The sequence below is a fragment of the Camelus bactrianus genome, chromosome 32, assembly GCF_048773025.1.
Source record: "Camelus bactrianus isolate YW-2024 breed Bactrian camel chromosome 32, ASM4877302v1, whole genome shotgun sequence".
In the NCBI taxonomy this organism is placed as follows: Eukaryota; Metazoa; Chordata; class Mammalia; order Artiodactyla; family Camelidae; genus Camelus; species Camelus bactrianus.
In genome coordinates this window covers 8146140-8173576 of record NC_133570.1, presented here as the reverse complement: position 1 = coordinate 8173576, position 27437 = coordinate 8146140, and the positions used below count along the sequence as shown (strand labels likewise).

Here is a 27437-nt window from a genome sequence, read left to right as displayed (position 1 = left end):
TTTCCTTTTGGCCAAATAATATTCTTTTCTTATGGATATGCCATATTTTTGTGATTCATCAGTTGATGAACATTCTGGTGGTTTCCACTTTTTGACTATTATGAATAATACTTCTGCGGACATTTCGGGACTAGTTTTTGCATAGACACGTTTTCCTATCTCTTGGGTGGATACTTAGGAGTGGAATTGTGTGGTCATGTGATAACTGTGTTTAGCCTTTGAGGAACTCCCCAACTGTTTTCCAAAGCAGCTACACAATTTTACACTCCTGCCAGCAATGAATGGGGATTCCAGTTTTGCCATGGCATCACTGACGCTTGTTCTTGTCTGTCTGTTTGACTGTAGCCATCCTAGTGGATGTAAGTGGTATCTCACTGCAGTTTTGATTTGCACTTCACTAATAACTGGGGATGTTGCACAGCTTTTCATATTCTTATTGCCATTTATATCTTCTGTGGAGGAATGTCTCTTCACATCCTTTGCCTTTTTAGAACTGAGTTTTTTTCCTCTTGAGCTGTCAGAGTTCTTAGTATTTCCTGGGTACTAGTCTCTATTAAACGTATGTTCTTCAAGTATTTTCTCCGAGTCTGTGGGCTGTCTTTTCACTTTCTTGATGGTGTCTCTTAGAATGGAGAATTATTTCACTTTTTTATTCTGTTAAAATGCTCAGAACCTAAAATTTCACAAAAGACCCAGAATTGCCAAAGCAATACTGAAAGAAAAGGATGAAGCTGGAAGAATAACCTTCCCAGATTTCAGACAATACTACAGAGCTACAGCAATCGAAACAGCTTGGTATTGGCACAAAAACCAGCATATGGATCAATGGAACAGAATCGAGAGCCCAGAAATAAACCCACAGACCTATGGTGAACTAATTTTTGACAAAGGAGACAAGAATATACAATGCAGAAAAGACAGTTTCTTTGGCATGTGGTGTTGGGAAACCTGGACAGCCACACATGTGAATCAGTGAAGTTACAACACCCCCTCACACCATACACAAAAATAAACTCAGGATGGTCTAAAGATTTAAATATAAGACAAGACATGATAAACCTCCAAGAAGAAAACATAGGCAAAACATTCTCTGACATAAATCTGTTCTCCTAGGGGTCTACCAAGGTAATAGAGAGAAAAGCGAAAATAAACAAATGGGACCTAATTAAACTTACAAGCTTTTGCACAGCAAAGGAAACCATAAGCAAAACAAAACGACAACCTACGGAATGGGATAAAAAATTTGCAAACGATGCCACTGACAAAGGCTTAATTTCCAAAATACATAAACAGCTCATATAGCTTAATAACAAAAAAACCAACAACCCAATCTGAAAATGAGAAGACCCAAACAAGCGATTCTCCAGTAAAGAGATAAAAATAGCCAATAGGCACATTAGAAAATGCTCAGTATCGCTAATTATCAGAGAAATGCAAATCAAAACTCCCATGAGATATCACCTCACACCAGTCAGAATGGCCATCACTCAAAAGTCCACAAACGGGAAATACTGGAGAGGGTGTGGAGAAAAGGGAACCTTCCTACACTGCTGGTGGGAATGTAGTTTGGTGCAGCCATTATAGAAAACAGTATGGAGATTCCTCAAAATACTAAAAATAGACTTACCCGATGATACAGCAATCCCACTCCTGGGCATGTTTCCAGAGGGAACACTAATTTGATAAGATACATGCGCCCCAATGTACACAGCTGCACTATATACCATAGCAAATTCATAGACACAACCTAAATGTCCATTGGCAGATGACTAGAAAAAGAAGTCATGGTATATTTATTCAATGGAATACTACTTGGCCATAAAAAAGAATAAAATAAAGCCATTTGTGCAACATGGATTGACTTGGAGACTGTCATTCTAAGTGAAGTAAGCCAGAAAGAGAAAGAAAAATACCATATGATCAGTCATATGAGGAATCTAAAAAAAAGAAAGAAAGAAAAAAGAGGACACTAATGAATTCACCTACAAATAAAACACACCTGCAGACATCGTAAATAATTTTACAATGATAGGGGAGAAGAGATAGGGTAAAATTTGGGAGTTTGAGATTTGCAAATGTTAAGCACTATACATGAAAACAGATTTTAAAAAAAACAGATTTCTTCTGTATAGCACAGGGGACTATTTTCAATATCTTGTAATAACCTTTAATGAAAAAGAATATGAAAACAAATATATGTATGACTGGGACATTATGCTATACACCAGAAATTGACACATTGTAACTGACTGTAATTTAAAAAAAATAAAATAAAGTTTACCATCTTAACCATTTTTCGGTATACACTTCAGTGGTATTAAATACTTTTATGTATTGTGCAACCAGCACCACTTTCCATCTCCAAGACACTTTACGTTGTGTAAAACTGAACTATACTCATTAAACTACAAATCATCATTGTCTGCTTTCCCCCAACCCCTGGCTACCACCATCCTACTTTCTGTCTCTGTGATTTTGACTAGTCGAGTACCTCATTTAAGTGGAATCATACTGTATTTGTCTTTTTTGTGACTGGCGTATTTCCTTAGCATAATGTCCTCAAGGTTCATCCATGTCGTAGCACATTGCAGAATTTCCTTCCTTTTTAAGGGTGAATAATATTCCATTGTATGTGTATTCCACATTTTGCTCATCCATTTGACCCTCTGTGGGCACTCAGGTTGCTTCCATGTTTTCGCTCTTGTGAACAGTGCTGCTTGGAACATAGACATACAAGTATCTCTTCAGGAACCTGCTTTCAATTCCTTTGGGTATATACTCAGAAGTCAAATTGCTAGATCACATGGTCACTCTTATTTTTCTTTCTTTTTTTTTTTTTTGAGGAATCCCTGGACCATATTCCACAGCAGGTGTACCATTTTACATTTCCCACCAATACTGTGCACAGGTGTTCCAGGTCTTTCCATATCCTCTCCAACACTTGTTCTTTTCTGTTTTGTTTTTATTTTGGTTTTTAGTGGCCATCCTAAGGGATGCAAGATGGTAGCTTACTGTAGTTTTGATTTGCATGTCCCTAATGATTAGTGGCATTGAGCATCTTTCCATGTGCAAGAGGCCATTCGTGTATCTTGTATGGAGAAATGTCTGTTTGGGGCCTTTGCCCGTTTTTTGAATCAGGCTGCTCGTCTTGTTGCTGGAAGTTCTCTATATGTCCTGGATATTAATCCCTTACCACATATATGACTTGCAAATATTTTCTCCCATTCTGTAGGCTGCCTTTTCACTTTGTTAACAGTTTTTTTTTTGATGCATAAAAATCTTATATGTGTGTGTGTATATATATATATATATATATATACACACACACACACACACATATATATATATATAATTTTTTTTTTCCTTATGGTGTCATATCCATGAAATCCTGGTCAGATCCAATGCCATGAAACCTTTGCCTTATGTTTTCTTCTAAGAGTTGTATAGCAAGGCAAGTCCCGTGAATGGGGATTTTCCAGGGAACTGCCAGACATGCAAATTAGTAACAGTGCTATGGGAATAAGGCTTTTGAGGGGTCTTAAAACTGTTCTGCTGATTCCACTGGGTGCTAGGCTGCCTGTTTTCATAGCCATTATCTAGTGGAGATGATGTGGCTGAGATGTAGCTGGGATGATGAGTGGGGACCGGAGGAGAGGGCTGTGGGAACAGGGCAATTAAAACTTGACATACCTTCCTTCTCTCACCAAGACTGAGCAGTTAATTATTGCTTTTGTTTTTGTTTTTGAATAAACGGACCTCAGGTGGTTCTCTGAATTTGCTTTATTTCTGTACTTCCAAAAGTGTTCAGAGAAAGCCACTGGAGTCATCCTCCATTGCTGCCTTTCTCTCACACTCCATCTGCTCCATCAGCAAATCCTTTTAGCTCTGTCTTACAAGAGCATACCCAGATTCCAGCCTCTCCTCACTGCCACGACTTCAGCCATCCTCCTGAAAGCTTCCACCATTGCCCACTTGGCAAATTACAAGAGTCCCTAAGGGGTCTCTGCATCTGCAGGGGCCCGTCTCCCTGGGCCTGCCTGCTCCTCACTTACGTAGCAGATGGAGTGATCCCTCGGTGCCTCTCCGCTCCGGTTACTCCTAAAACCCTTCCATGCTTCCCACCTGCACTGCAATAAAAACAGAATTCCTTTGCAAGTCTTATGTGACCTGGCTCCTCCCATAGCTCTCAAGCTGTTCTCCTTGATGCTTACTCTGCAGATGTGCTGATCTCCTTGGGGTTCTTCAGATGTGTCAAGCAGGTTCCCATCTCAGGACTTTTCACTTAGAGTTCCCTCTCCCTGCTTTGCTCTCCCCACTGATACCTGCAGAGCTTCTTCCCTCGCATTCTACGTGTCTCTCCTCAAAAGTCACCTTGTCTGGTAGGACTTCTCTGACCACTGGCCTGAAATAGCTGAAAACTCCACCCTGATAACATCACCCTTGTTCCCCTTGCACTGCTTCGTGTTGTTTGATCACACGCATCTCAACTTGGCACATCGTATAGGTGTCTGTTTGTCAGGTTCGTAATTTTTCACGTTTTCGTGGGATCAGAGACTGTCTTATTTACTACCGTTTCCCCAGTACTAGACCAGTTCATAGTTAAAGACTCAGTAGTGGCAGAATGGATGGTTGAATGAACAAATGCATGAAGAAGAGGGAGAGGCATGTCTCCGTCTCTTATTACAGTTAGAGTTCTGTAAAAAGCATCAAGCTTGGACACAAGGCATGGAGTGTGCAAGTTGGCCTGTCCTGAGCCATTTGCACATCAGTAATTGAGGACAGTCAGGAGAGGCAGAAAGCTAGCATCCTTACTTAGGGTCCAAGGAGCAGCATTGCTTTGAATGCCATCATGGTCTTGTGTGGGGCTCTGAGGAAAAGGATAACGTCCCTACCAGTCTTACCCGTAACTGGGCCCAAGGCAGTGATTGCCACGTTAACCAGAGCTTGTGCCTCACCCCCAGAGATTTACAGTTGAGTGGCAGAAATAGAGTGTGTTTGCAAATGGCCATATGGTAGGTCAGAATGCCTTAGATGTGAAGGAAATTGAGCATTATGATTTGATAGTGGATAAAGCGTCTTGTTGCTGAACAACTTACCGGTAACAATACTATCTTACAGCCGTGATCACCTTTGATTTTAAGGTCTTCTCAGCATTTATTTGAGCACCTGCTGTATGCCAGGCATTACACTAGATGCCAGCACACACGTTGCCTGGTGGAGCCTCTAAGCTGCTCTGTGGTGGAGAACCACCGTGTGACCATCCAGCTGAGGAGGAACCCAGGCCCGAGGCAGTGAAGTTCCGTGTCTCAGACCAGTCAGCCAGAAAGTCACACCTGGGATGTGGGTACATGGGATATGAAAGCCCCCTCAATCAGAAGAAAGGTGACTGTATTGTTTTTAAAAAGGCTGTTATTTGCTCTCAGGAATGTTTTCCTGGCTGGATGTGTCAGGCTAGAAGAACACAGGACTCATAGCTTACACAGCACACATGCTCAGTTCCAGGGGGAAGTAAAGAGCTCTCACGGTGCTTAGGAAACATATTCTACTGTTTTCTCTTATGCTTGAGTTGTTGTGGAAAACACTTTTAGATATTTACATTGGTTAAAAAAACAAGTAATGGGACAATAAGGTGGATTAAAAATGGTGTCTCTTCTGGCAAAGCTCAGGAAGAAAACCAACAGGTTCTTCTTTAGGTGCGTTACTGTATAAAATGTAAATTCTTCAGTGCAGACTCGCAATAGCCAGGGGTTTAATGTTACAGGTCACGTTTTGTTGCAGCAGTCTTCATTTTCCTGTGAAGAGATTCCTGTCTGTGAGCTTTCCTTAGATCGTGACCCATCAGTTACCTCAAAGGAATCCATTCTCATTTAAAAAGCAAAGAATTACTAGGTCGCTTTTGCTTTATTTGGCATGTTTACTTGCATTTCTGTACTTTCATAGTGACCTAATTTATCCGTGGAGCTGTAAAGGATGGCTTTGGGTAGATAAGGGGTCAGTGGAAGGCATGAGGGAAAGAAAGCCTTTTCTCCTGTTCCCTGGCACTGACACTAATGCCTTTTTTATTTCTACTTTAACATGAAATTGTCTGCACTAACACACAGCCCGTGATTATTAGGTGACTGAAGTTGCATTACTGTAAGAAATGTGGTTGTGGTTTCAGAGTTTATATCTTTTGTCTCTTACAAGGTTTTCTTTCCACATTTCTCCGCTAATGCCTGAGCATCTCCAGAATGTGAGATTCTGAGAACATGCTCGTGAGTAAACACATTTCTCACCCTCCAGGTACCGTGGAAACTTCACTTGATGATAAGGTTGCGTATGTGCTCCTTGTTCGGCAGAAAACAACCACCTGATGGTCTGTTTCAGGCTGCCTCCCCTATAGGTCCTTTCCATGAATATCCTCAAAGAGAACCCATGTTTCATTCTGAAAGGAGAGGAAGGTATGCTAGAGCAGTTTCAGGCACCTCACTGGAGCTGTGAGAGGTGAACTAAAGAGGGGAAGGGAAGAGGAAGGCCATTCAGGGGAAACAAGATTGTGATCAAAAGCCTGGAGTGGCAAGTGGCCATGGTATGTAGTGAGGACAGAGGTTCTTCCTGTTAGACATGCCGATAAGAGGAAATGCTTGTTTTCCAAAGTCCTAGGAGACAACGGTTGGAAATGGACAGGAGGATCCAATTGTCACAGTTCCTTAGTGCCACATCAAGTTTACATTTTCTACTCTAGATAATGTGTGTGGGATCTGGGGGCGCTGGGCATAGGGGTCCAGTAGAAGTTCCTGAACTCCAGACTGGTAAGAAAATCAGTGTCTGGGGAATCTTAGGAAGGTTGTTAGCTTGCCTGCCCAGTGAGACAGATGACAGCGATGAAACAGACATGAGGCTGCAGACACTTGGTCAGTCATGATTCCACCTCTGCTGTTTCCTTTTTAAATATTAAAAGAAATATTTTCTAACTACGATAAGAGTCACCATGGCTTTGTCATTCACATAGTGATCTAGCAATTCGTTATCCTCATGTATTTAAATGGGGCGTAAGCTCCTCATGTAAGAGTTCCATAATTTTATGAAATAACAAAAGTGGCCTTGGATCTTTCTTTCCTATTCTTCCTTAGTTCAAAAGTTTTTAGAGCTTAATGTCCAGAAGCAGGGGGAAGATTAATTTTAAATAGTCAGCCTTTTGCAATCATTCTTGGAGGAAGCCTGCGCCTGCTTTTGAGAAAACATTTCAGTGAGTGTATTTGCCCAAAGGAAAGCAGCAGATTTGTATTCTGAAATTAAGCTGGTAAACACAAGGAGTTTTTTTTTTAATTTTTAGATTAAAGATTTTTTTTTACATTTTTTATTGATTTATAATCATTTTACAATGTTGTGGCAAATTCCAGTGTTCAGCACAATTTTTCAGTCATTCATGGACATATACACACTCATTGGCACATTTTTTTCTCTGTGAGTTATCATAACATTTTGTGTATATTTCCCTGTGCTATACAGTGTAATCTTGTTTATCTATTCTACAATTTTGAAATCCCAGTCTATCCCTTCCCACCCTAGAACCCACAAACTTTTGGTCAACTAATCTTTGACAAAGGAGGCAAGAATATACAATGGAATAAAGACAGTCTCTTCAGCAAATGGTGTTGGGAAAACTGGACAGCAGCATGTAAAACAATGAAGCTAGAACACTCCCTTACACCATATACAAAAATCAACTCAAAATGGATTAAAGACTTAAACATAAGACAAGATACAATAAACCTCCTAGAGGAAAACATAGGCAAAACATTATCTGACATACATTTCAAAAATTTTCTCCTAGAAGAAATAAAAGCAAGAATAAACAAATGGGACCTAATGAAACTTACAAGCTTCTGCACAGCAAAGGAAACCAGAAGTAAAACAAGAAGAAAACCTACGGAATGGGAGAAAATTTTTGCAAGTGAAACCGACAAAGGCTTGATCTCCAGAATATATAAGCAGCTCATACGACTCAATAGGAAAAAAATAAACAACCCAATCCAAAAATGGGCAGAAGACCTAAACAAGCAATTCTCCAAGGAAGACATACAAATGATCAAAAAGCACATGAAAAAATGCTCAATATCACTAGTTATCAGAGAAATGCAAATCAAAACTACAATGAGGTATCACCTCACACCAGTCAGAATGGCCGTCATTCAAAAATCCACAAATGACAAATGCTGGAGAGGCTGTGGGGAAAGGGGAACCCTCCTACACTGCTGGTGGGAATGCAGTTTGGTGCAGCCACTATGGAAAACAGTGTGGAAATTCCTCAAAAGACTAGGAATAGACTTACCATATGACCCAGGAATCCCACTCCTGGGCTTGTATCCAGAAGGAAATCTACTTCAGGATGACACCTGCACCCCAATGTTCATAGCAGCACTATTTACAATAGCCAAAACATGGAAACAGATTAAAGATTTTTTTAATTTTGCAAAGTACTGTAAAACTTTGTTTAGTGCAGAATTGCTTCCCTGGGAGGCTGATGATACCACCTGTGTTTAACATAAATCTTTTACTTTTTCTTTCAACTGAGCCCAGGGAAGAGAGTGCGGTTTCACTCCAAGTTATGAGGATATTCCCCAAAGCAGTCCTACCTGGACAAGAAGAGATGTCAGGTTGCGGACATCCTGTCCGAAGAACGGGAAGACTTATCCAAGTCTCCCAGGGAGGGGCATGACCTCTGGATTCCCGGAACATTAATATTGGCTACATCCAAATGTGTTCTTTTCCACACTGTAAGTCCCTTTGTTTCCCCCAAGTCTGGATACAAATCCAGAGCCTGGACTTGGCTGTGCTTTGGGCAACTAAGGGAAGGGCCTCGGCCTCCACTGGCCTCAGGGACACAGAGAGGACAACAGCCACTCAGGGAAGGCAGGTAAAGGATGGCAAGAAGTCACTGTCAGAATCTCCTGGGGCAGCAGCTGGCTGGGTCATGAGTGGCTACCAACACAGATTATTGGAACGTGTAACCAGCCATTCCTCAGAATCCTCCAAACATAACGGGGAGAAGAATCAGGCAAAAGAGTGCACTCTATAGACACAGTCACACAAAATGCAGAACACTCAACCTTGAACCTGGAGATTTCAGACTCAAGTTACTCTACCTTCTCTCTCCTGCCCACACTGAAATTGGTCACTGCCCTGCTGTGGTCTATCCTAAAGAGCTTCAGCCTTCAATCCCCAGACTTTGGGGTTTCCACACATTTTAAGATTCACCTGATAATTTATAAATATGTTCATTTCTCAGTCACTCTTTCAGAGCAAGTTCATTCGCGTAGCTGTCCTAGCCTTTGCTTCCTGCCTTTAACGTGGTCTCATAGTCCTGAGGGTCAAACATGAAGACAGCAACTAAGAGTTTAAAATAGTCTGTACAACTTTCATATTGGCTAAATCTGTGTAAATTTTGTTGTCAAATGTTGTGAAATCCTAAACTGGTTTTATTGATTGATTCCCAGGTATCTACCTGACTTTTTTTTTTTGTTTTCTTTTCTTTTTTCTTTTTTTTTTTTTTTTTTTGAGATACAAGTAACAGAGCGCTTTATGTCAGTTTCAGGTATACTACATAGTGATTTGACATTTACAGACGTCTGTCCCGAAAGTTATTGAAATAATATCGACCATATTCTTTATGCTGTATATTACATACACATGGCTTATTTATTTCACAACTGGAAGTTTGTACCTCTTAATCCCGTCATCTGTTTGCCCCCACAACCTCCTTTCTCTCTGAAAACTGCCAATTTATTCTCTGCGTGTTTTCATTGTGTATGTTTTTTAACTTCCAGATAGAAGTAATATGTCACAGTATTTGTCTTTCTCTGTCTGACTTATTTCGCTTGCAAAGTAGTCTGTAGATCCATCCATGTTGTTGTCAATGGCAGGATTTCATTTTTTTATGGATGAATGTGTGTGTGTTGCACACACACACACACACACACATCTACTTTACCCATTCATCTACTGATGGTTACTTTCATATCTCGGATGTCGTAAATAATGCTGCAATAAACTTTAGGGTACATACATTTTCAAATTAGTGTTTTCATTTTCTTCAGGTTAATACCTAGAAGAAGAATTGCTGAATCATACGGTAGTTTTATTGATTTTTTTTTAGGACGCTCCATACTGTTTTCCATAGACTTGAACCAACTTACAGTCCCACCAACAGTGCACAAAGGTTCCCTTTTCTCCACATTCTTACCAACATTTGTGAATTCTTATCTTTTTGATGATATTGATGAAAACCCAATTTGACAGGTGTGGGGTGATAGTTCATTTGTGGTTTTGCTTTCTTAATTTCTCTTTTTGATACTTTATTAGGGTATAGAAAGTCACCTTTACTGTACTCACTTACTAGTTCTAATAAGAATAGTAGTCTCTAGGATTTTCTTGGTATAGTATGTCATTTGCAAACAGTGACAGTTTTACTTCTTCCATTCTAATTTGGATTTCCTTTATTTCTTTTTCTTTTCTGGTTCCTGAGGGCTCTTTTTTTTTTTTCTCAGTTCTTTTTTGTTAATTGCCACTACTTTGTCTTCTAGATCACTGACCCGTTTCACTAAATCTTCTGTTCTACTCTTCCTTGCAGTTACTGTATTCTTCATCTCCGTTTGTATCTTCATTGTATTTTCTGTCTCTTTCTTACTAAACTTCTAACTTCTTATCCTGTTCATCCAGTACTCTCCCGAGTTCTTTTAACATCCTTATGATCATTATGTTGAATTCTTTATCGGACCGATTGCTTATTTCTTCTTGATTTAGCTTGTTTTCTGAGGTCATGCCCTGTTCCTTCATTTGGAACATAGTCCTCTCTCTCACCGTTTTTGCACGACTCCCTGTGTTTATTTCTGTTTTCAGAGCCAGAAGTTCTGGGGGCTTATCCTCCTAGTGCAGGATCCTCAGGCTTGGGAACCCAGTGTGGGCCTTGGACCTTTTGGAGAGGACCTTTATGATTGTGATATCGCTGTTATTTCTGGGTTGCTGTCCCTGGGATGCGGGTCCTAAATCACTGCAGAAATATTCTGGGAATGAAGCTAATCTCCTAAGCCCACTTAGAAATACCTTGGAGAAGAATCACGGAGCTCCTCCACTCTGGCTTTCCTTTCTCCTCTCTTCTTACAGTGCTCTGGCCAGTTTGCCCCTATCTACCTGAGTTGTGGTCCTTAAAGAACACCTTTCAATTAGCTAAGCATAATTACCCCATATCTAAATCATGATTCCCTTATATTTCTTAAGTTGTTTTAAAACTTACAAGCTTACTAGCTTTTGTCATAGTCATCATCAGCATGTGCTCTTAGGAAGGTTATGGCTTCTGTTCTCCACTGAAGTGCTCCTCAGCAGAAATCCTCCACATCTTTTTCAGAAGTCTCTAATGACAAGTTTACACTAGGAGAGCTTCAGGTACCCCGTTTCCCTCTTGTCCTCAAAGCTCTCAGGTGACTACCAACTAATAGCATGCTTTCACCCCAGATCGTGACCTTCTGGCATACAGCATTCGGAGACATGGTTACCAGCAAATCTTGTGGCCTGGAAACTTACATAACTGAAGGCTTGATTTTGGATTTTGCTCTGAAGTTCAGTTTTGTTCCACCAAAAGTAATTAACATAAGCTTCTGGAAGGCAGAAGCCAGGTCTTATCCTTCTTCTGTTTGCTCTTTTGTGCTCACGTAGGGGTAGGCAGTTCGAAGAGAGACTCAGCAACTGTACCATCAGAGACTGATGCTCAGGAACTCCCGTGAGACTCAGAATACTCAACCTGTAGCAACACTGCACCTGAGCAAGGTTTCGGTTGTGCCACGCCTAGGGACTAGCAGGTGGCATCCATAGAGGTTACCCTCCTACTTGAAGGTTGGCCCTGGTCAAGTTGTTCATTTGTTCAGCATTTACTGGGCACCTTCAATGAGCTGGGCTCTCAGAGCTGAGGAGAAAGGACACAAACCTGCCACTCCACGATGTCAGGTTGTAATAGGGGAAAAGACACTTTCATCGATAATGACTGCACGATGTGGTAGGTTGCTGAGGGAGATCACGTCTATATGTAAGGTTTTTGTTCCATTAGAGTCACTGAGGAAGAAGCCACGCACGCTCTGGGCAATTAAAGACATGTCAGTTGTTTCCCCACTCACTTTTTTTACTAAAGGAAAAGGCTCACGAGGCAGTGGAGAATGTAGGTTCGGTCATACCTGGGGTGAGATGCAGGTTCTGCCCCTTAGTGGCTCCAGAGCAAAACTCTCCAGTCTCTATTTCCTCATGTACGAGATGGAGGTCTGATAAGGCAGATGGGAGAATTAAACTAAGACAATGTTTGTAACATATCTAGGATGGAGTAGGTAATGTTATGTTATACGTGCTTTGTGCTCTCTTTACAGTCACTTACCTACCCTCCAAAGCTCTGTTATTTTGGACTGTCAGTCAACAATATGTAAACTTTAAAAAGGAAATGAGAAATAAGTACGGTAAATAAAGTACAAAACCAGAAGAAAGGAAAATGAATACTTCCAGCGGAACTTGGCACTGGACAAGGTTGCTTCTTGCCTAGGTTGCTTCCCCTCCCCCATGGACCCAGGCCCAGGGTGATCAGACCACCCTGGAGCAGAGGTAGCCCCTTCCAGAGAGCCCCAAAATGAAGAAGTCCTAAGGACTAGGATGCATGAAGTGTGAAGTGAGGCTTCATCTGAAAATAGCTTATTTATTTTAAATTAACTTTCTTTCATGAAAAGTAACTGTCGGGTAAATCAGATTACTCAATAGGTAACATTTAAAACAATATTGTGAGTGGGATGAATAATCCTGTGATAGTTCTAGATATAGATAATACTATATATGCAAGTATGTAGATGGAACATAGTATGAACTGAAAAATAATTTCAGATTATAAATTGGATGAAACAAAAGATAGGTATGATCCATGAGAAAAGCTTATATAAAATTGTTTCATTAAATGGGAAAAAAGCAACCATATAGAAATTTTATATATGATTTCATATATGAAAGTATAACCAAATTACTAAAATGAATATTGAAAGCAAAGGGTTCCTTGTTCCCATGTTAGTATCTTTCTGTAGACTATATAATCCAGTCAGAGCCACAGGAGCCATCAATTCTCACTTCACTTTTGCTTCTCTCTCATTCCCACTCAGTGCTTGAAGTATTTGGTATTTTTTAATTCTTCCTCCAATCCACTTCTGCCTTGGGTTACTGTTGTCCTTCACCTGCTACCTCTTATGGTGCTGTCTCTCCTGGGGGTTCTGGTGGTGGGGCCTCGGGTGGTGGGGCCTCGGGTGGAGGGGCCTCTGGTGGAGGGGCCTCTGGTGGTGGGGCCTCCGGTGGTGGGGCCTCCGGTGGTGCGGCCTCTGGTGGTAGGGCCTCAGGCGGTGGGGCCTCAGGCGGTGGGACTTCTGGTGGTGGGGCCTCTTTCGGTTGGGGGGCCTCTTCTGGTGGAGGGGCCTCTTCTGGTGGAGGGGCTGCTTCTGAGCCCTCCTCTGGTACGTCCTCTTGTATCCCCACGGGTAGGAATTCCATTATGAATACTTCGCTACTGGTTTCCTCTGAACTGTCCTCTGAAGTGCGGCCTGGGGTCTGTACTGACTCAAGTCCAGTCCTGATGCTAATGAAAAATATTGCAATTAACAAGAATAGTAAAAGAAATGCAGGGAGTATGAAAATTATCTTGCTTATCTTTCCAAAGTCAACACTACGATGCATAGGACTGTCACTTACATCTCCACTTTGAATTTCAATTAGTGCAACAGGCGGACCACTATCCACACTACCACCATTTCCTGGATCTCTGCAGTCAGGAGGCGCATAACCAGCCTCACAGTGGCAGTGCCTTAAATTGTTGCAAACTCCTTTCCCGTTACACAATTCCATTGGTTCACAGTTGTACATAAGTACAGAAGTATCAGTGCAGAGGTGATTCATGCAGACTTTGTGTGGGGCACAAAGAGTGCCAGTGTGCATGTCTCCGTCATCTGGGATATCAGTAATGTTATAGGCATCCATGCTCCAGCAGAAGTCATTTTTGTGAGGAATCTGCATCAGTGTATGACTTGGTTTGATTTGTGGTACCTGTCTAACATTTGTGCATATAAGTTTCCCACAAAATACATTATCATCTGCACACTTCAAATATGTTAACTTAGGCGAGTTTGTAATACCACAGTTTCCAAACCGGTCCCCTTTGCTGTTCCTTGAAATGTAACAGTTTTCTGGGGCAGACCTTGCAGAGAACCCAAATATATCCATGCACTGATTATCAGGGTTCTTACACCGGCCTCCAGCACAATAGTAGATTTTCTCACACAGTGTACCGTCTTGCTTGTAGCTGTCTTGAGGGCATTCTCCAGAGGAACCATCACAATACTCTGGGAGGTCACACTCTCCCAAAGCAGGACGGCACATGAATCCCCTAGGTTGCAGTTGGCATTTAACACAGCACAGCCCATCACTACACTCTGCCTGCTCCATCAGCCTGCATGTTTGGTCACAGCACGGGTGATTGTCACACTCAGAACCACAGTCACACTGCTCACCATATTCTACCACACCATTTCCACACTGGGCGTCCCTGCGTAAGCGGCCTTTGTGCCCAGGCTTGTTAAACAGGCAGGCCCCTTTGTGTTCCCGGAGGAACCGGTAGAAGTCGTCAGAGCTGCAGTTGCTGAAGCCACTTCCTTTGGTGATATTTTCATGCATGAGGCAAAAGTGTTTACCTTTACAAATGCAGGCCGAATGGTCGTGCTGAATCCCCAAGTTGTGCCCAAGCTCATGGACCATGAGTGCTGCAAACAGGAGGACATCTTCGTGATGGAAGGACTCAACAGCTGCTGCAAAAGCACTTGAACAGGCACCACTGAGAAAGGCCTGTCCCATATCCTCTTTAGGATGGTGTCCAACAATCATGTGGGCAACATCATGCTTCACACGATGGAAGAGCTGCTCGTGTCTCCAGCTATTGAAATTCCTGAGTGCAACTTGCAGGTCCATTGGGACGCCTATGAGGTCCCCCTCGGTCCAAATCTCCATTCCAACCAGCACCACCTCTGTGTTGATTCCCCTGGTGAAGCTGTTGGCCAGAGCAATGATGTCCATTACTCTCTGGACTGTCTCATTGACGTCACTGCCCCACATCTGGAACCGCTGGTTGTTGACCACGACGAACATCTCCACGTACTTGGTGTGTGACCACAAGTAGGACGGCACCTGCAGACCGCGAGGCCTGCTGCTGTCTCGTTGCCGGCTGGTCGGTGCCACTTGGCTGTCCTTGGAAGTGACACTACAGGAGACGTGAGCTTCGTGTGCCATGATGTACAACACATGTTCAAACCGTTTTGAAGAGTGCATGGGCTCAATGCCATAGGATTTTTCCTCCTTAATCAGGATGCCCCTGAGGCCTGAACAGGTGTTGACGGAAACAAAAGAACCTGGGACTCCTTCTATGTAGCCTTCGTAGTGACAGTCACGTGCGACGAAAGGCATTTCTTGCCCCAGGATGCCGCTGTGGTAGCTGAAGACTGGAAAGCTGTTGAGAAAGTAGTCTCTCTTCACCGTCAGGTGTATCAGCTGCTTCTGGCCCTGCATAAACAGCATATAGGACACCTTTTCCACTGGGTCTTCCCTTCCCTCCACTGTCAGACTCTTGGGGATGACTATTTCATAGGAAGAGTAATATACTGATCCCAGGTCACCGTACAAGCTTGGCAGGAAAACCAATACCAAGAGCAGCAGCATCCCGAACCTGACATGTGAAGTTCCTGGCTTTGGCGTCAGGCTCAAGTCCCTTTTCTGCTGAGCCCAAGCATGAAACTGTACCTTACCCCCTTTCAAGGCCACTTGTCTTTTCCATGGTGAAGGCAGTACAGAGGCAGAGTGTCTCACGGAGTCTGCCACTGACATGGTCTTAGGGAATCAGTTGATGATGCAGAGGCCGTGCCCAGCAACAGGAGCTCTCCCTGGCATGCTGAGCCTGGAGACTCAGGTCTCTGCCCCAGATCTATGCTGGCTCCCTTATGGGTGGGTGCTGCCCAACTCTTACAGACTTCAGAGCTGTGTTTCTGTTCTTGTTCTTCTCTCTTGGCCTTTGGCAGTTTCCTTACTTTATGGCTTCCTTCCAACAGCAACAGTTTTAATGCTCCTTGGCTAAGTTCCGTTTACCCTCATAGAGAGAGATACCAAGTAGAAGGCCTGTATTGATTCGGCCAGTACTGCTACTCAGGCAGAATATCCTTAGCTTGGCCCAGGCCACACTACTCCTGATAGCCGTTAATTTGCTCATTCTTTGAAACCCAACATTCTGGCAGGAGATCGGGGGGAGGGGACAGGGATTCCTTGGGGATCTCTGAGCAGGACAAAGTTCTCTGTTGCCCATTGCCTCTTTTCCCTATTTCTGTAGTATTGAGAGTATTGTTTCCCAGTCCAACCCTCCTTTATCATGGTCTGGTTTTCCCCTTTAATTCAAGAAAACTTCTATGTGGATACACAAATTCTTCCTCATTAGCTTTTGTTCGTAATAGATGAGTTTAGACATTTTGTATCTGCATATAAACATAATTTTTCTCTAATAAGAAGCTTTCCTAATGCACAGACATAAGTGTTAAATGAAATGAGCTCAGTTTCACCATGAGGGCTTACAAGTATCTCAAATCCAAGTTCAATTCCTTCCAACTGCCCCATCATAAAAACAAAGTCCAGAGTAAAAAGAAACTCTGATTGACCAGGTATCTAGTTATCATTTCATCCAGAAAATTAGAATGGACTCTATAAGAACTTTTTAAAGACTTCGCTTTTGTAACTAAAATTGAACTGTAATGTCTATAGAAGTCCTCAGATTTGGTTTTGATGTCAATCTCCTGGTGTATTTAGCAATACAATTTTAAAAGGAAAAAAAGGGGGGAAATGCGCTATCTATCCACATTCCCAGTCAGGTATTCATTCTCCTTTATACACTGAGATGAACTAAACAAAGACTCTACCTCTTTTATCTTTTCATAAAAATAATTTTATATTAGGTCAGATATTTACAACATAATATCTTCAAAATAAGGGTTATGACTAAGTACCACACAATGGAGAAATGCCCTTTCTAATTCAAAAAGGAATAGTACAGTACTACCAGATCTCAGATATGAGCACGAAAGCAGATCAGCTCATTAACTATGTCCAATTAATGTCACTTAATTTCCTAATACAGATGATAAAATTTATCATCTGCATCCAGCAAGGAAATTCATACTGTCATATCACAAACCCATTAAAAAAAGTAGAGGAGAAATGGTGAAATGATTTCTAGCTGGATTTCTTTTCTCCTTATATTTTATATAATAAGAAAGCTTCTTAAAGTTAGGTAATTTGGAAATTATAACAGATTTAAGATATTCCCCTGTGTCTTAACCAAAGAGGCAGGGCAAATCAGGTTAAGTCATTTTGGGGGATAAAAGAATCAAATCAATAATGAAAGACCACTTCTATTTTTTAAATAAATAAAAATATAATTAAAATTAAATATCCAATTTTCCAGTTCTCAAATTGAAACACATTTTTAAAATAAATACACGTGCACGCAAGCATTCACACACAAAATCTGATTTAAATCATTTGACTCCTACTTTAACCAATAAATTCCTTCAACTTATTATATCTCAAATGAATACAAAAACAAAACTCTTTTTACAAAGCAGTTCCTCCTATGTATATGTTTCAAACAATTTCTGACAGATGTTCTCCTATGCTTATACAATACATTAGCCAGAAAAAAATACAAAAGTTGTTTCACATCAAGCAGATTAATAACTATGGTAAAGTCTTAAGGTATCTGAGTGATAAGTAATGGTTTCAGTGAGCAGAAGATTAGCAAATCATGTAGGAAAACTGGAGACTCCAACCCCCTGCCTCTGAGAACTGTTCTAATAATGTGAACTTTCTGCAGGTACAGGCATTAGAAAGACAGGCCAAAAGAGACAAGGATGATTTTGTTTCACTTCCAGTACATGCGAATTTTGCTTTATTAGTAAACCTGACTAGTAATTTTCAAGCAGAATTTGCTACTGGTCTACAAACAAACTCTATAAACAGAATTCCTCTTTAAAGATCAAACAATGCTGAGTCTTTTGGGAGTTACTGTCAAGGAGCTCTGTGTACGATCGGACCCACTTTTGAGTTACAACAGCTGGAGCATCCTCCAGGGTGTTCACAAACTTTCAGCACGGACCTGTCTAGACACAGCACTCATTTTGGAGGCCAGATTAATTCAGCCTGAAGGGACTGAAACAAGAGAAAATGCTGCTCAGCGTAAAAGGAAGCCTCATATGGATACCTTTTTAGATCATGCCTAAAATTCGCCACATAGTGAAGGAAAAAAATCATCCTGAGTCTTTAGAAGACGCCCAGATAACAAATTTGATAAGTTAACGGTAGACTGAGCATGCTAGAAGGTTCCTCTGAAGAAAAAGAAGAGTAACAAAGTTAATTACTGCCTTCCTCTCCCCGGCAGATACTGAAACTCTGCTCTAAGATAAGAAAAACAACAGGTATTTAGTTGTTCCAGTGCAGAGTTTTTCCTGATTACAAGAAGTGATTTGTAACAAGTGTTTTTCAGCATTTCGCTGAAAAACAGAATAATTCAACCCTTAATTCAACTCTCAGCTAAGTTTTCTGGTTAGTAAATAAGAAAACATTGTTCTTCTCTGTTGCCTAACTCTTTAGGTTTTGCTATGTTTAAAAATACTGAATTCTCCTTACAGGGTATCCATTTATAACAGTTATCAGTCACCTAAGATTAGTGAATCTTACCTCAAAAAATGCATTGAATTACAAATTCTCTAAGATAAAAAGGAACCAATGTAATAAGGTGGTTTGGATAAGATACTTTGTGTTTTTATCATATATTCCCACAGTCATTCACACACAAGGGGCATACTAACCAAATGTCACCATGAAAACATATTCAGCAAAGTGGAGGAGTAAGAAAAGAAGTGAGCTCTGTGGGGTCGATTTTGATTGAAGAGAATGTGGTAAGACAGAACTGAATAACTGAGCCTACTGATCCTTTTCCTCTCCTCTGTGAACCGGAGGTTGCCTATTAGCTCTTCTATTTACCTACACAGAACCAACAACTAAGAACTGCTAAAAATAAATAAATAACAATGGTTTGTTATGAAAGCCCATAAGAACAATAGCAAACTAGAAAAACATCTAGCCTTGTTTTCCATTCAAATAGCTGATCTCTGGGTCAGAACAATGCTTCCTGAAAATGAAGGGTACTGAACAAAATAAATGCAGCCCAGGGGTATGCCAACATGAAACCCAGGCAGAAACATTAAGAGAAAAAAGGTAAGGTAGCTTTAAGAGCAAATAACCTGGACCATCTTAGATGCTAATCCAATAGTCCAGCTTTTATATGTAACTTTCTCAGAAAAATCATCCCATAGAGGGGTCCAGAAGAAACGGGAAAGGAAATAAGAAGTAATGGAGTTGGTGAGGCCTACAGGAAAGGGTGCAGACAGAGCAGGACTTCGAAGGGTGGAGGGAGCAGGGGGGAAGCTGAAGCTCTAGTTAAATATGAAAAGAATAAACTCAATAGAGAATCCCATTAGACTTAAGAAATGTACCAATACCTTTCAACAAATATGACAAAAAAGAAATGTTAGCACTTTTCTCTAGGGAATAATGGATAACAGAAATAGGGCTCACCTCCCTGCCTCTTCCATCATGGTAGCTGACATCCTGTGAGTTCCAGCAGGCAGTCTGCAACATGGATCCATAAACATTTCTTCACACCAGAGCTAATTCCACTGATAGTGCAGAAAGTAAATACACAGGGCAATTGAAACCAGATTCCACAGTACTCAATTCAACTGTTTACTAAGCAGAAAGGTCAATATAATTGGTCCTTTGCCTACCACTGGCGAGTGGTTTTTTGTATACTTTATTACAAATAAAACATCTTGCTTAACAATGCCATCTGTCATCTTTACAAACATATGACTAAACAATCCTGAAGTAATAGTACATCTCTAGGAACTGGGCTTTTCTTAAAAAACAAACAGATGAACTATACTATTAGTAAATCCTGTATCTAAATTTATACAGCATCTTTAAGCAATGTGGAAATGTAATTATGATTCATTAATTTACATAAAAATTACTTTATACATTAATGAATAATTTTTCAAATTGTTAAAAAACAAAGTCTGAAGCTGTCATTATTGGGATTCGTGAGAAGTAGTTTGCTCTTCTATCACTTGCTTCACGATTTCTGCCAGTTTTAGTCGATCTACTTTATCTGTGAATCCACGACCTGAAATCCAAGAAAGGAAAAGGTCAGTCTCCAAACTGCTTGGGAGGTGATAAGATTCTTGATAAGGACCCAATAAGATACACCTTACCAGTGTCAAATTCACCCTCACCAATGGAGGAACCATCCCCAACACTGATCAAAAGCAGTTCAGATCCCCCATTTTTCAGGTAGCAATTGAGCAGTTCATTAACCTGGCAGTAAAAATCCAATATTCAGTACAATAGCACAGAAGGAAACCATGAAGAGGGAGAAGTTCTTTGTAATACATATATGTACAACAGACTCATATCTGGACTATTTAAAGAACTTCTATACATCTATAAGAGAACTACAACTCAACAGAAAAATGGGTAAAAGAATAGGCCCTTCACAAAATCTGAAAGACCAATAAACGTTAAAAAGTGCTTGAACTCCTAAGTCATCAGGGAAAGGCTAAGTAAAACAACACTGACTGCAATAACAGTGGTACTTACTAACTAGAATAACTAAAATAAAAAAGACAGACAACAGCAAGTGTTGGTGTAGGGTAACTAGAACCCTCAAACACTGCTAGTGGAAGTATCAATCTGTACAACCACTTTGGAAAACTGAGTATCTACTAAAGCCACGCAGATGACTATCCCCACAAACCAGCAACTCCAAGCCTAGATACATAAATGAGTTCAAAATATTCACCAAAAGATACACACATGAGAGTGTTCACAGCAGCACTTTCCTTAATTATGAAAACCTGGAAACAACCCACATATCTGTTCAACAGTGGAATTGATAAACATAAATATTAAAAATTTTTGTATACATAGAAAAAAAGTATATATATAGAGAGAAAGAATATACCTATATTTATATGCATACACATATATATATAATGTGAATGACTTGCTGCTACACACAGCATAGTTGAATCTCACAAATACAATGTTGACTAAAAGAAGCGAGACACAGAAGAATGGCAGACTTGCCCGATTCCATTTACATAAAATGTAAAACCAGGCAGAAGTAATATATAGTGCTAGAAATCAGGATCGTGATTACCCTTGTGGAGAGGGAGGTAGTAGTTAGAAGAGGGCACATGTTCCACTACATGTTCTAGGTGCTGGGTACAGGGAAGTGTTCACTTTGAAAGTTCACTGAAGTGCACACTTCAAATGTGATCACTTTTCTGTATTGATAGTTCAAAATCTTAAAAAAATAAAAATCCCAGGGACGCTAATCTCTTCCAAGTATGGGCATGGCCAGGCTAGCGCTCTGCATTTCTCACGTCCAAGAACCAACCCAGGCAATGGGTTTGCTCCCTTACCTGAGCATCCTAGACCTTAAGTCTAGTTTAATCTGCTAAAGTAGAAAGACATTACAAAAACAGCTCAAAAAGTACACCTCTACCTTGTTTGCCTATGGGGAAAAAATTCAGTAAGCAGCAGATCTGGCACTCTCTACTCTTTAGTGAAATAGGTCTTCTCTAAGCTGATCTCTAAGATCAGCAGGGTGGACTCTGTGGTACTTTGCCCTCTTTCTCCCCTTCAGAGTACACTGCTCCTTAATGACCTGGTGAACAGCTCAGGGATCTGGATGCAGTTCTGAGATCTGACGGGTTTTTTTTCCCAAGTGGCGTGTGGCAGGGGCCCTACAGCAATGAATCCGCAACACATAATTTACTTGAACTCTGGAAAAACAAGCAAAATATCCAGATATGCCTGGGCAATTAGTGAAGGGCTAGCCTCCTACCCAACAACATTTCACTCACTCTCTGGCCCCACCTCACCTGAAAACAGCCCCAGCTCAGCCCCTAGAGATCCTGCATGTTCTAAACATAGTTGCTTCTCTGCATTCCGGAGGAAAGGCATAATCAAGGCTCCTACCATTCCAGCTGAAGCTTTGCAGGGTATCTCTTAGGAGTTTGCATTCCCGGTTATACTTCCAAGCTTCCTGCACTACTTCATTCAGCTTCTCATCTTCATTCTCTCCTATTGATAAAGATGAAGAAGTTGTGTTTTCCTGCAGCATTAGGGGATTTTAGTGTCAGATATGGAAGGATATGATGTCCAGTTTGCTGAGAAGTGACAGTTAAAGGTGCAAGCTTTACCAGACACTGTCGTTGCTGCTAGTCCCTACATTACAGGTAGACCGCTTCTGGTCTCTGAATGCCTCTGCTCTGAAAGCCCCACACAAATCCTCTGAATCCCCCAGTCTTAGCACTGAGGGATGGGAAATAGGCAATATCAGACTACTGCTGAGCAAAAGTGCCTGGTTAACCTAAGAGACCAAGAGAGGGAAGGAGAACAAGGCTGAGTGGGCTAACTTCTTTCTCCTAAGCTCGTTTCTTCCTTTAGAAGGCTACCTGAGGCACTCTATGTGAGTTCTCTTAAAACCCAAGGACTCTAGGAAGACCGGTCAGTTCAACAGTTTTCCACCCTGCTACTTGAAGCATCTCATTCATCTGCTGAGCAAAGCTCATCACGCCCCATTAAGTGGAGAGAGAGCATACTGAAAGCTCTCATTTAAAAGGACTCATGTGTAAGTCACACTCTGCTCATGAGACAAGTAGCAGCAGGGGCCAGTTCTGGACTTGGGAGGTCTTCTCTTTATATTCACAAGTCAATGGCAACCTTGTACTATAAAGGCTCCGGAAATGATGTTTCCCGACCTGCCTGACCTTCCCACCCTAACCTTGACCCTGTCCACATCTTCCATTCTCCAGCCTCTATCCTGTGACCTCGTTAACAAACTAAGAAAACAAAAAATTACATGCTGTGCCCAACACTGGCAATTAAACCCAAACTAGAAATTTCACAGGAAACCAAAGGAGGAGAAGAACTTAACCACATTTCTGAGTTCCCACTGTCCACTCTTTTCAGTGGGCACAGGCTAATTTATATAAGGTACTTATTCTCTTTTAACACAAAGATGAAACAGACAAATTCAAACTAAACCACTCCTTAAGTCATGTGCACATGCACGCACACACAGACACACACAGACCATTCGTAAATGATGTAACCTTTACCAGCCTGGGGGAGAATACACTGAGCAATCACATCTCGGAGCTTTTCCAAGGCAACATTTGAATCCTCAGCTCCATTTTCACGGTCGTGGATATAAACACCATCCTTTGGCTTGGTGCTTTAAAAATATGGGAAAGAGATAATAACAAGGTGAGACTCAACAAATGTTAATGCTAGACATAAGGCAACCGATTTTTCAGATAAATAACTATAGAGTATCTCCAACTTCTGATGCTATTTAAAGAAGTTACCCTTTCCACCTTCTTACAAGGCAGAAAAAGGGCAGACCCCTGGCTGACCTTTCAGAACCCTGCACTCAGTCACACCAGCCATGAGGAAGAATCAAAGAAATAAGCTCAGTTACCCAAGTAATTTCCTCTTCCTTAGAATGGGGTTGTTCACAGAGTGCAGGGGTTTGAGGCTGACTTTCAGATCCTGGATTCGCATGTTGGCCAACTGTTCCGCATGGGCCTGCTGGATTCCTGCAACCACCGCCTGAATGCAAACACTGTCATCAGTTTCTCACAGTCATTTCTGGGCACCTAAAAAGCTAATCTAAGAAAGTGGGGAGGAGAATCTCAAAGAACTAAGAAGGCAACTTCACTATTATGCTGGGTATACAAAGTCTGATTAGGCAGAGGACTTTTCCCCATGGAGCAGCAGGGCCCAGGGAATACCAGGCAAGCCAAGGGCCACACAACAGCTAGCCCTTCTTCCCTGCGGGGAGACAGAAATGCAAGTAAGAAATACTCACACAGCTCATGCTCAGTTGTTGGCAAGGGCAAATGTAAAGAGAGGCATACATGTACATCGGGCGAAAGGCTGGCAGGCTACTGCCTGAAAAGCCTCCCTGACTGGCATTTATTTACTGCCCCTGTGGTGTAGACAGTCACCTCAGCCCTGATGGCTCAGAACCCCAGCCATTTCACATGTTGAGCACAGCAGACCCTCAAAAAATGATCTAAAATCCAGTCAATTAATTTACAGTGAGAAATAACTGTCATGAATCTACCACTCTTCAAGTCTGTCTTTATGACCAGTGCATCCTCTCACTATGGGCGGACCAATGAGGGAAGGCAGAGAATCAGCAGAAAGCTTTGTAAGAACAAGAAGATCTCATTTTTGTATTTTTTAAAAAAGGACAAATTCTGTGTGTCCCTAGAAAAGTGTGTATGTATCTCCCTAGAAAAAAATCAGGAAGGATACATGAAGCCATAGATCACCTCACCTCTGAAGGGTGAGATTGAGGCAGGAGAATGAAAGGGAACTTTGGCTCTTTATTTTATATACTTCTGTATTATTGGAATTTCAACAGCAAAATTTGACAGTTCAAAAAAGTCGTTCCTTAGTGAGCATGCAATTAGATCTGGAACAGTTGGAACTCACTTAAGGGAACCATAGTAACTGGCCCTGGCTACATACTTGCCCCTGGACCCTTGGCTATCTCCCCCTCATCAGCAATGGCCCAATCAAAAAAGATAGGAACAGCTCAAGGTCGTGAACACAGGCTCCATCTAGGCACAGCTTAGATGGACAATATTCAGCTTCTGCATATGTGGCCATTTTTCCTACACTCCCAAGTTGACCAGCCTGCATCTTGACCATATCAATTCTTTAAAAATACGAATGCACTGTCAACACTACAGTTCCACTCTATAGGCCTAGGAGCTACCTGTCCTCATTAAGAAGATTATGCATATCCATACTTGGTTTCATTATGCACTAGTCTTAAAAGTAACTCCAGAAGTCAGTCTTACTTCTTCATTTCCAGGATCTTGAGGAAACCCACACTGTAACCCTCAAGTGCTGACAAACATAGGATGTAAGTAATCCTTTGGTTTTTCGGACTGAACAAACCATTTCTGGACTACTGGGCATATCTGAAATAGGAAGACAACTGCACACAAATCAGAGATAACAGAAAACTCTGTTCCTTCTAACTCTCCTTTCTCTCCCATAGTCTTAGCATCCTTTCTTCCTATTCTCTTACTCCTTCCACTTCAACTCCATCCTTCAAAGTGGGTAACACTCAGGTGTGTGTCAGTGCCTTTACCTCAGCCACACTGATTCCACACCACACAGCTCATTCATCTGAATGTCTATTTACCACCTTAAACAATATCTAAAACCTAAGCGACTTCCCTTCATCCAAACCAGCTTCATTCCTGAACCCCATGCTACAAATATGGAAACCCAAACCCCATACTACAAATATGGAAAATAGTCAGGCCTTGATCTGGTCTTCTATGGAAAGAAGTTCTTTATTTCTGACCTAATTTTCTGGAAATCAGAAATGTTTCTCTGCGAAAGACTGCGTGCTCTGCGCTGTTTTGCCTTTCACCCGCCACTGAGTCAAACCCCAGCATTCCTTCCCCAGATAGCCTTTTCGGCCAACAGAATAAACATCATTCAAAACCTTATCCATCATCAGTTGAGCAGAGGGTAGCACATTATCCAGGGCCTCAGTTGAGTTGAGCCAGGGGTGATCCAACACTCCCTCGATTGTAAGTCTTTCCTCTGGTTTGACCTTCAAGAGCCTGTGGAGAAAAAGCCAACAGGGCTACTAGGCACAGTTGCTTCCAGAAGGCCAGGAAGTTCCTGGGTCTGGCTCTAACCAGCTCCAGCTTCCGACTTTCTACCAACTCTAACAAGCCTAGGCTTTCCATCTGCAGCACAGGGGTGGGGTTCTTGTCCTTAACCGTTAGTTGTGAGGGCATTGTGTCCTTAGGTGGTCCTTTCTAGACTAAACAAATTGAGGTTAAAGTGGTAGGAAAAGGCGTAATTCAGTGATACTTCAGAGTGAGTTCTAGGTTTAGTAAAGTAATCCTAATTTGGCTTATAGTTCCTAAGACCTTGAATCTTCAGACCATTGTTTATAGGACAGTGGGCTATAATTTCCAAAAGGGACTCAGAGTGCTCTTTTGGCTGATAGTGGCTGCAAAATTAGTTGAGGACCCTTGCAGTTCTGAAAATCCAGGTTGGTACTTGCAGTAAAACTCTTAGATGTCACCATATGGCAGGATATGAACCCTTTATTCCAAAGACGTTCAAAAGCTAAACATCTAATCTGTGAGGAGATGGCATTTCCTTCTAAGCCTAATGTATGGCTCTGTACCATTGACTTTTTGATCATAATTCTTTACATCTTGTCCATTCATGCTTATGCAATTCCTAGCTCACCCCAGCATATTCTCTGGGCCTTTTACAGCACTGCCTTCCAAATACACAGCCTTCCATTCCAAATATCAGAGTCAGGACAACATGCCTACTTGCTCGTTCAGGTTCTATGCAAACTTTTGGATCATTGTGAACAAACAGCTTCAGATTCTAAGGAAAGGATTGTTTAGAAAAGAACCCCAATGCTGAAATAAGATAATGTTGTTCTGAGGACAAAAGATATATTCTATAGAACTGCAAAGAACCACTTAGAGGAGATTGATGTTTTGGCTAAGTTGCTGAGAATACAGCATGGAAATAGCATGGGAAGACCACGGATGATTTAAACATTGCCTCCACCCTCCTAAAAAACTTTCACTTGAATATTTTAGAAACGAGTTCTTTTTTACATATATACATAAATACCTAACCAACAGGATAAGCTCACTTCTGAAAGAGAGTGATCTCCAAAGGAAATGGCTGTACTGTTAGGAGACATTTCCCAGGTTCTGCCCCTTTAATGCTTATTTTTACTGCATTACAGCTGAAGAAACTAAAACCAAAGAAGGAGAAATTACTCAATGAAGACCAAGCAGTAGGAATGCCAGAACAGTGTCCAAGTCGCAGACAGTGAGCCTCTCACACAGGTAGGCAGAAAAAGCAAATACACCTCAAATGTAGGTCTGATTTCTTACTTAATGCTAATTTCTCCAAAGAACTCTGAATGTCAACTCTCCCTCATCCACTCACTAGCCCTAATTCTTCTAAGTCTTTCCATCTTAATATATGTCAGAGCAACCAACTAGCAGTGCAAAGGCTTGCAGGTGGGGTCTAGACCCTGCACAACCGATCACACACTCCCACAGCAGCCACAGAGTGAAAAGCCAAAAGCACTGTGCTCATCTTAGCACCCCAGTTCAATTCCAGGCATCATGTCCATTCCAAATGACTAGCCTTCA

At 41.5% G+C, this 27437-nt stretch overlaps 3 protein-coding genes across 5 annotated transcripts in view; 1 reads left to right on the top strand and 2 right to left on the bottom strand.

Moving 5' to 3' along the window:
- The window catches only part of TMEM116 (transmembrane protein 116), an 85311-nt gene that overhangs the window by 45798 nt on the left and 12076 nt on the right, over positions 1 to 27437 (top strand). Inside the window, exon 12 of one of the 3 annotated variants that reach the window (XM_074356518.1) lies at positions 27023 to 27125. The exons of 1 other annotated variant lie outside the window; for it this stretch is intronic. In XM_074356518.1, the coding sequence (XP_074212619.1) occupies positions 27023 to 27112 (90 nt within the window). In that variant the 3' untranslated portion in view covers positions 27113 to 27125. Of the gene's footprint in view, positions 1 to 27022; positions 27264 to 27437 lie in introns of those variants that run through there. One more of the 3 variants, XM_074356519.1, reaches the window with a different exon arrangement.
- Positions 12699 to 19820, bottom strand: LOC105080699 (disintegrin and metalloproteinase domain-containing protein 1a-like). The gene is made up of 2 exons (XM_074356512.1): positions 19714 to 19820; positions 12699 to 16559 (listed from the first exon to the last, which is right to left on the bottom strand). The coding sequence occupies exon 2, from the start codon at positions 15919 to 15921 to the stop codon at positions 13246 to 13248; it is 2676 nt and encodes an 891-aa protein (XP_074212613.1). The 5' UTR covers positions 15922 to 16559; positions 19714 to 19820; the 3' UTR covers positions 12699 to 13245.
- MAPKAPK5 (MAPK activated protein kinase 5) overlaps positions 19933 to 27437 on the bottom strand; it is a 31972-nt gene continuing 24467 nt past the window's right edge. The window contains exons 10-14 of the mRNA XM_010969632.3: positions 25739 to 25859; positions 23687 to 23817; positions 23325 to 23440; positions 22180 to 22284; positions 19933 to 20320 (exon numbers count right to left, since the gene is read on the bottom strand). Coding sequence (XP_010967934.1) covers positions 20226 to 20320; positions 22180 to 22284; positions 23325 to 23440; positions 23687 to 23817; positions 25739 to 25859 — 568 coding nt within the window. The 3' untranslated portion in view covers positions 19933 to 20225. The remainder of the gene's footprint in view (positions 20321 to 22179; positions 22285 to 23324; positions 23441 to 23686; positions 23818 to 25738; positions 25860 to 27437) is intronic.